This window comes from Liolophura sinensis, chromosome 6 (assembly GCF_032854445.1).
Source record: "Liolophura sinensis isolate JHLJ2023 chromosome 6, CUHK_Ljap_v2, whole genome shotgun sequence".
In the NCBI taxonomy this organism is placed as follows: domain Eukaryota; kingdom Metazoa; phylum Mollusca; class Polyplacophora; order Chitonida; family Chitonidae; genus Liolophura; species Liolophura sinensis.
In genome coordinates, this window is record NC_088300.1 from 5,446,833 (window position 1) to 5,456,375 (window position 9,543).

Below are 9,543 nucleotides of genomic sequence, written 5' to 3' on the forward strand. Positions count from 1 at the left end.
TCTGTGACCAGCTCTACATTTTCGGCTTGTTCGTTCTTCAGTTACAGTCATCTTTCTCCTGACATAATCCAGCAGTAATTTCCGCACCCCCCCCCCCCCCCCCCCCCCGAGACAAACAAGCGGGCAACTCACCCTAGGCACTTCTCTGTCACTGCATTCGCCAGCTAAGGAGCCACTAACAGGCCCTGGTTAATGAAATTCGCCCGAAGGATGATGCGTTATACAAGCAAATAGCTCAGACAACATGGCCTCAAGGGTAGGCGAGGGTAAATAATCAAGCACTGCAGAGGGAAACATAAATGGTTTACGTCTCGGGTTTCCTCATACCCTTATCATTATACGTCCATGCTGTTTCACACGGACTGACATGATCTGTCTTCTGGAAGCAAATCATACAACACCTTGGCAATCAAGGTATACAATAGCTTTAATAAATCAGAATATCTATTGACAATTCCGGATAACACCACCATTATATCATAAATGAGAATATATATATATATATATATATATATATATATATATATATATATATATATATATATATATATATATATATATATATCAACTCTTGCGGACGGTATAAATCGCTGTCTCCCAACACCGTCATTACTATATAAATACTATTCTAATATACCGACCATTGCGAATGGCAAAAAAACATTGCGAATCGCAAAAAAGCAATCTGACAATATCATCGTTATTTCGTATAATAGAATATTTATTACTAGTCATTTATCTGACTGTGGTTTAACGCCATAATCAAGAATTTTTCATTTATACGATGATGGTCAGTAACTGGGTGGAGGTAAACCGTTAGCCCTTGGCAAGTTACTGACAAACTTTCCCACATGTTAAGAACAGATAATGGGGTTTATCCATACCATTTTGGCGAAGGCAAGAGGTTTCAACGAAGGTAAGAATGTGATTTAAAAGACGATGTCACAATACTGCTGCCTTTGCTACTTTAATGGCTAGACCAAATAAGCCATGTTAGAGATCAGACTATCATCAAAACTCGCCTTTCAAGCTATTTATATATCCAAGTTCAATTCAATGTGACTGCTTTCGGCTGTCCCAGATCTAGTAAGACGTGATGCCAACATATTTAAAATTCATCCTAGAAGTAGTGACAAAGAAATAATAAATAAAAATAATAATAATGCACACCTTAAAAAGTCGTTTCATTAAAACTGCCTAGCATTCACGGTCTGGTTAAATCAGGACACAAGGACCTCATTTTTCTTTCTCTTTTGCTCTTTTTCGTTCAGCAACAACGAATTTATATCTGCACTGTAATAAACAACAAAAACAACAACAAAACGGATCTTTTCCATTATTTTGTATTTTCTCAAATAAGGTAGTTTCAGTATCTTGTGTCATCAAGTATGGATAACTATACATGGCACTGGGCCTGGTACAAACCTGTTTCCGTTCTTTTTCCTGACTGGGTAATGACCTAACAAATCACTAGAGGTGACATAAAAACAACTCACAAATATGACCCTAAGTCGTCGCCCCTGTTTGAGTTTTAGTTTGCGTTTGAAGGTGACTTTTAAGGAACCCGGTAATCGAAACAAAATTCACATTATACATTAGTCATATTTGTGTCCTCTTAGTGAGAAAGCTGGGTACTCCTTCAGAACAAGGCTTTCGGTCCCCAATACCATATCTCAGAAGTGCACAAAACCAGTTTCTGGACTTATGTCTATAACCTTGTGCTCAGGATTCGCGAGTCAAGGCTTCCTGAACAATCATGGTGTGTCGGTTTGACACTTTATTTCATCTCTGCAATACAGAGGTTGGACGTGATTTCTCCTCATCACTCTAGATATCTGCGGGTATCAATCCAATGTGGACTGCTGTTGTTCAGAGGCTAGCTTCATTAGCTCTGCTTGTATACTCGGAGCGATGCCCAGGCCAGATAACATGTCAGCGGGGTCTGGATGACGTTCAATCAGCGTCAATATAGCCTGAAATTACACAGCATGTATAAGACAGCATCGACTGTAAAGAGGAAAAAAAGCATAAAAAAACGTATAGGCACAGAGTTCCAAGAATTCTGCATACTGCACATCTTGAAAGAATCAAATTACCAAACCTTGGGCAATCTTAAAATAAAACAGAGTCTACCAAATCTGCGACCAGAGTACACCCATCCTAACCCCGATTTTTCTGCAAACAAAAAAGCTTAGTGTGATAATGTTAAAAATTCGACCTTTTTGAGACCAAGGTATTTTACTTGAATCAGTAGTCTCCTAAGAAAGACAAAGCAGTAATGGGATATGAGGTAAGGCCTCACCACAGTTCGCCATTATCACTGATCACAGCCTTCCGGACTAACCTGTATTTCCTCCTGGGATAACAAGTCTATGGCTCGTTTGGATTGCTTCTCCATCTCTGCACGCAGAGCCTCCTATAATGACGAGGTGAAAAGGTTATTCAGAGCTGTCCTTTTGGCATATGTCAAATAAAACTGTGGACTGCTAATGAGTGTTTTTAGGACAAGTGTTGTTACCGTTTGGCTGTGGCAACAGTTTCCTATACGCAACCCACCAAAAACCTTAGAATAATCAGTAACAGCGCGCCATACGGCACACGAATTCTTTATACGCACAAAAATATATCAAAAACATACATAAGCGCACAACTGATGTTAAACCTATTGTTCCTTTGAAATAGCAATAAACTCATCTGCTGAACTTTACCGATAACATCTCAGTTTTGGTGTCCAGTGTGTCCAGTGCAATCTATATAAACAGATTAATAGTCAAACTCTTCACCTTCTGAGTTTCTTTGGTCTTGATATCATGCATGGTGATTTCCTCCTCAGTTGCGTTCAGTTCTGAAATGCGCACAGAACAAAATACAAAAACTGTAAAAACAAAAAAAAAAACAAAAAAAAAAAAACAACAACCAGGAGGCTATCTTTGGAAGCCGCTCAATTTGATCTACTTATTCACTGAACAGTTTGCGGCTGTACGGTATACGAGATTCCTACAGAGCTGTCATCTGTTCAAGAGACAAGGGCATCTCGTCAGTAACATAAATTATTTCCTTGCCTTTTGGTTAAACGTACACCCATTCTAACATACAGACTAACATTTATACCAGATTACATTGCAGTGTTTTAAATATCATTCACAACACTGGCATAGTTTATACAGGCCAATTTGTTTGAACACGTATAAATTACCTCGACAGGCATGTCGCTTGGCTTTCTCTCGTTCTTCCAGATCAAAAAACCAGGCGGTTACTGCATACCTGTAGAGATATGAGAGAGATATGTATCGGTCACTGAGTGCTTAGTGTCAAACACTGATCACCTGGGGTTTTTTTTTTTTTTTGACTTACTTTCAGAGGACACTAAGTTTCAGTTGAAGCTTGTTTACCCCAGAAACGACTTTACGTCAATCCGATAACTGATGAAGCTGTTTGTTCAAGTCTATATTTGCTCAATCATTATCGTTTACTGAGCGACGCAGTGATCCATGGGGAAAACGGATGACATCTATCTTTTAAGCATTCCGTTTATAAGTATTTCCCTGGGCGAAATCTGAAAATGTCAAGAAAGGCAGTAATAAGACGTCCATATCAGGAAATGTACAGCGCTATAAAATATAACACGCTATGCAAAAGCTTATTACATGTGGTAGACAAACTGGTGTGTATTTCTTTTGGTAATATTTCCAAAGTTGTGAAAATCTGATTCACGGCTGCTTCTCCTACACAACAGCGAAGGGTTTGGACATTATCCCAATAGTACTATTCTCAAGCCCTTCAATTCCTAATGTAAATATTTAATACTTCCTCCAAAAAGTTCGTTCACTGCATTTCCCAAGACAGTTGTGACATGTGGATCGTATACCATTTCCCATCACAGAATTATTATCTTGTCCAAATACCGATGGCCTGACTCAAGGGGCACTTACACTTCCAAGTACACATTCGTATACTCAGGCTAATTCCACAAAGGTGTTTCAGGCGCAAGTCAAAATGTAACAACTCTTCACGATACTTTGTTTTCGGTACTGAAAGTTGAAATTTGGATACAATTGTCTTAGATGACATTGATGAGGTAGACAAAGTTTTAATTTGAAAAGCCCCAAAATAAGTTTTAATTTGATATTTCAAATTTTGAGTTAAGTCAGAAATGGTTTTTGTGGAAACGGCTCCCAGATTGCTGTCAGTCTCTACATTGTGTCAAACAACTAACTTATTAGATCACTGCATGGCATGCCTGTTGATCGCGTTCCAACAGTATAAAACAGGTAAGTTGGAAGCACTCATTGATACCCATGACTTGTCTCATAAGTAATACTACAAGCCATGTTCGCTTCCAACAGACAAATACTTCCTGACATGTACACTCCCAAGAGGAGATGAAACCAAGTTAACAAAATGCTAACGTTTACGGAAGCCAATAAAATTAACTTTATAGACTAACTCAATTGCTGAATGTCATTTGAAAACTGCATTTATTTTCATAGTAGTTCAGTCAGCTGCGATGACATGGACTGTACATAGCACAAACTTAAGTGTTTTGGTCAGATAGCCCTAAATTTTTTAGGACTGTTGGCCTAATGCTATGGATTGTTAGACTGTACATAATTTGGGGTTGGTTGATCTTATCCAATTATTCTCATCAGAATCCTTGCTACATCTAGAACGATACATGTAAGTGTTTATAGTTCAAACTATTGTTCATGTCGAAATGCAAAACAGGAGAAGAGCACAAAATCAATGCACACGCTACAAAACAAGAACCTATAGAGAAGGAAGTTGATAAAAAATATGCCACAGACACAGCTCGGCCAAGAACTGTCGACTTAAGTGTTAAATAACCAAATCCTGAAGCAGAAGTCGGTATACCACAACATACACTTTCGACTAAATTGATTTATTCCTACCCACCAACTGAGACCACAGCACCATTTATTGCTCGCCAGGAAAAACACTTGTCTCAATACAATGCCATCTGGTCTCTCCTAATCGGACAGTTTGCTCTATACACAAACCAATGTTTCACATCGCCCACCTTAATCGCTTAGTCCTCGCATCCTGCACACCGCCTGCCTCATAATATATACGCTGTTGGTAGTGTTTAGTAAGACAATGAAGGAGCTAACACTGCACAGAATATATGACACTAAATACGTAGACGGGGTTTTACTAGTCAAAAAAAAAACAAAAAAAAAACTCATTTTAACAACATCTGCAACAGATGCAAAAGAGGTATGCTGTATTCACACCGCGCCGTGTCTGTGGTATACAATAAGAACACTGAAATTTCGTCCCACAAAGCACTCTAAATTTGGCGCAGGACCGGAGGGTTGATCACCTGATAACGCTGTTATGATAACAGTGTAATAGGCTATACAGAGAAGTGCAAAACAAGCGTCAGGACAGAAAAAGGGGAAAGAGGGGGAATGCATGAATTTTGAGGGCTGCAGGCCTATGAGGTTATAAGCTTTGTTTACTGAATTATATTAGATTGTTTGACTAAACATCTTACGGAATAAAATATTCGAATTCTGGGAAATTGTACAGGCAGAAAACAGCAAACAGTTTGAGAAAAAGCATTTGGTAGGCCTACGCATGCCTTAACCATGCAGATTAGAGATATAGAAAGCCCTGTTTTCCACCTTGACTCGTCTTTCTTATGTAATATATAAGTAGTAAATAGTAGGCCTAATATTCTTGCTACACAGTTTCAGATTTTATATGAAGGGCCATACGGTGAATAGCAAATCCGACATAAATCCGATAATGAGTATACGGACAAATTACCTGGTACGGAAAGCAGGTTGTACCTCATGAGGACTCCGACGGTCAGACCAAAACAACAACAACGTGTTCGACTGGGGAACAACATCAACATATGAATCGGTGCCACCAGGAAAAAGTCGCAACACTCCACCATCTGTCTAGAAGTAGAGGATGCCTCATCTTACAGGCATGTCATCAAAGTATAATTTATTTTACCGTCTTCAACTAGTTCACTTCAAAACGCTTGAAAGATTGTAGGCCTGGCTAGGCCTATAACTTTGTACTTGTACGGTATGGTTCACCTTGTACGATGAAATACTGCCAAAACGGTGTTAAACCATAATTATCTTCTTTCTCTGGTGTTTACTGTTTGAAATTGTAGCTTATTTATGACAGTATTTCACTTATACCTGGGCTGTGATTTTTATGGGTGGAGAAAATGTGTAAAATGTGTTTCCGTTGTGTTTAACAGCCTAAATAAATAATTAAATAAAGACAGAAAATATTTTTTTGAAAACAACTCACCTGGGTGTCCCAGTTTGGGTTGAGGTAACAGATACAGGTAAGGACACGTCCATCTCTATTTGGATTATCCACGTGACGTCGGTAGAACGACCCGTTACCGGGGTAACACGCTACCATTGCCTAATATGATGGAAAATGTCAACTAGTTAGTCTACAAATTACACTTTGCTCTACCTACATAATTTAACAGTTGAGACTGTATGAATTATACCACACCACTGCCATAAATATATAAGTCTGCATGCATACGCAACGTGAATATGAAACCATACGCTAACAGCGTCGTTATCAACCTCTATTTCAGAACTATTTGCGGATCTCAGAGTTACCCCACTTCACAACTACTTTAAAAGAATAGGAGAGCGGTTTCTGTGACAGGCTTACGGTCTGTTTCTAAACTTTCTTCAGTATTTTGGGGGATTATCGTGCTCCCTAATCATTTATCCAATTGGCATAGCTGTATCTTGATGTCAACAACATGTGTTGGCTCGTAGGTTTTCCTAAGGGCTCTACCTGGTTTTCTCTCATAAGCAGGCGTCATATACGTGAAATATTCTTAAGTATGGCGTAAAACTCCAATGTCTGCTTTTGGGGTATCAAATGAAGATCGCTGAGACAGAGTTGCATACATGTATTTCTACATTATTTAAAGAATTAATATTCATAAGATAAACTGAGATTACAATCTTCTTTACTTGTAGATCATACGTATGGGAAGAATGGAAATAGGCTAATACAGCCCAAATTTTCTTTAGATCCAGGTAGTTTTTGCACCGCGTTCTGTTACCGTATACATGTACCTTTGTTCTCTTGTAAAATACATAGCGACAGTCTTTGAGGCCATTAAACTTCGCCACCGTTTCGTCCATAGTCTTAACAATTTTTGATATACCGGGAAACTGTATTTCATTCCCCTCTATCCACATCATCTTATCGCTCCTGATACTAGACTCCTTCACTTTCTTGTCCTCCACGGAGCTTGTCTTCCCACCGGCCAGGCGACCTAACCGCATTTGTCCCTCGCTGTTCAGTCTCGTGGCCTCATCCAATGCCGTTACACAGATACCGTCCTTGAAAATACCTCGTAAAACACAATATCCTTGACTGCACAACGCAGCGAAAATGCATTGTGAAACCTGAAATTCCTTTTGGCCGGTGACTGCGGTAAACGTAGCCAACTTGAGTGGTCTTTGGTCAAAGGGTGACAACTCTTGCATCATTTCCTTAGTTGTAGAATGCACCTGTTGCGACGCAGCTGTCGTGGAAACTTTAACGTTTAAACCATACTGATTACCTTTCGTTCCAATGTGTCCATTTGCATTTAGGTTTGGGCTTCCGTCGTGAAATGATCCGGTACCTGTCTGAGCTGCAGGCGTTGTTGTTGTTTCGCCAGCCATGCTGTCCTTCGGCGTAGCATTACATGATTGCCCCTTAGGTTTTCTAGAACTCTGACAGAACTTCTTGTGTGTTGGCCAATCGGCGATCTGATGGTCTTTGCTACAGTACATAACTGATCGACACCTCACACATCTTTTTAAGTTTACTTTGGACTCACAAACTACACAGTGTCCATCCGCCATTGTTGCGTTCATAGCAACTGTGACGTTATGTGACTGTAACTTTATAAGCTTTATTTCGCGCCGTGAAAGCAACATGGGCTTGTGGCGCAATGGATAACGCGTCTGACTACGGATCAGAAGATTCCAGGTTCGAATCCTGGCAAGCTCGTGCCTTTTTTTATTTTTTCTTCTTCTCATTATAGAGTCATACATAATGGAACACATCTCCAGCCAGGCTACCATAACGGTGATTGCCATCGTATAAGGTAAATATTCTTGACTTCGGCGTAAAAGACCAATCAAATAAATAACTGGAACACAGGTACAGGTTTTACCGAATGCTTTCCGCTGTTACATACCGGATCATTCATAAATTTATGACTCGTACAAAAAGCATTTATTTTAATCATGTTTGGTGAGTCACCAAATAGGGGTCTATCTACATGTAGCTTATCTACAAAAAAAAGCTACACAGTATAGAAGCAAAGAAATAAAGTAAGATTATGCATTATATGGGATAAGAAAAACAGTACATGTACATTAATTTACGTGTAGATATATACCGTCTACCCAGGCGCTAATTCTGGCTGGCTGAGTGGTCTCAGTGAGTTTCTTTGTAAAATGTAACACTGTATACCGGTGTAAAACTCATACAACGGTGAGCGATGTGGATAAACATGCATCAGTGTGTGCCAAACTTCGCATGACACAAATATTTACAGGTTTACAACTGAGGTTTGAGAGCTGGATTCGAACCAGGGCCTAGTGCATGGCCGCAGCGAGCCACGGTGTGCATGGAGTTCGACATGAGAGCCTACAACTACAACTACATGTCACATTCCTACTCTTTTATATGCCCATAACCCCAGTATATCCCCACTTTCACCCACTGATTCAAGGCTAGTTTTAAAACGCTCTTTGGTGTATAATCCAACTAAAACTCCTGATCCATGGTTTGTCCTTTAAATCAGTCCGTTGATTGCACCTTTGTTGGTCGATGTATGTGTGTCTTCGCCAGTGGCATTTAACCCGTGATTCAGATGTATACTAGATTAGGAAAATGTACAGACCTAATCTGCTGTAGCACAAGATAGCAGCTGTTGGTGATGACACCAGATGATTAACGTTGTTTATTATTCAGATTTCAACCGGAGTCTCCACGTTGTGATGATTTGTTAAGCCCAAACTTATATGTACATGGCCCACATCTTGTTGCTGTAGGCCTATATAGAACGAAGCAGTTAAACTATCGACGTGTGCCTATGACACACGGTCTACCACTACAGTTGCCTTTGGTGTGCATGAGAAAAAGTACACAATGAGAATTGATCTGTATGCCAACGGAATATTGTGGACCTCGGTACTGTTTACCTGGCGTAATGTCTGATCTTACGACATGGATATGTATGCCGGCGCATAAACGCTAGAAATACCCTGAGACCACACGACCGTGAGGTACATACAATACAGGCGGGTAAATGCACTGGAGTACACTATTATCAAGGGATTTGTTCACAGTAACTTATAAAACATTGTACTTCAACACACCCTCGTCACGCTACTTAAAGCCAGCTAATCCGTGTGAACCCACGCTCTAAACTTTATCCCCGGCAATATTTGGCTTCGTCAATTGCATTATGACATTATGTACACGACACATATACAAATCTGTCTGCAATATACACGTGAT

At 39.7% G+C, this 9,543-nt stretch overlaps 1 protein-coding gene and 1 non-coding gene across 2 annotated transcripts; one reads left to right on the forward strand and one right to left on the reverse strand.

Moving 5' to 3' along the window:
- Positions 1–1,453: 1,453 nt before the first annotated feature.
- On the reverse strand, positions 1,454–7,876 carry LOC135468117 (egl nine homolog 1-like). The gene is made up of 7 exons (XM_064746187.1): positions 7,095–7,876; positions 6,295–6,414; positions 5,791–5,927; positions 3,197–3,264; positions 2,784–2,845; positions 2,345–2,416; positions 1,454–1,973 (listed from the first exon to the last, which is right to left on the reverse strand). Exons 1-7 carry the CDS (start codon positions 7,872–7,874, stop codon positions 1,845–1,847), a joined length of 1,368 nt encoding a protein of 455 aa, XP_064602257.1. The 5' UTR covers positions 7,875–7,876; the 3' UTR covers positions 1,454–1,844.
- A 73-nt stretch (positions 7,877–7,949) lies between these two features.
- Trnar-acg (transfer RNA arginine (anticodon ACG)) lies at positions 7,950–8,022 on the forward strand. Its single transcript has one exon. It is a non-coding gene; the product is annotated as a tRNA-Arg (tRNA).
- The last annotated feature ends 1,521 nt before the right edge of the window (positions 8,023–9,543 follow it).

Coding starts and splice junctions, on each gene's coding strand:
- LOC135468117 (XM_064746187.1), bottom strand. CDS start 7,874: ATGGCGGATGGACACTGTGTAGTTTGTGAGTCCAAAGTAAACTTAAAA. Junction 6,415..7,094: donor TATTTTACAAGAGAACAAAG/GTACATGTATAC, acceptor CCATCATATTAG/GCAATGGTAGCGTGTTACCC. Junction 2,417..2,783: donor AGACCAAAGAAACTCAGAAG/GTGAAGAGTTTG, acceptor TCGTCATTATAG/GAGGCTCTGCGTGCAGAGAT.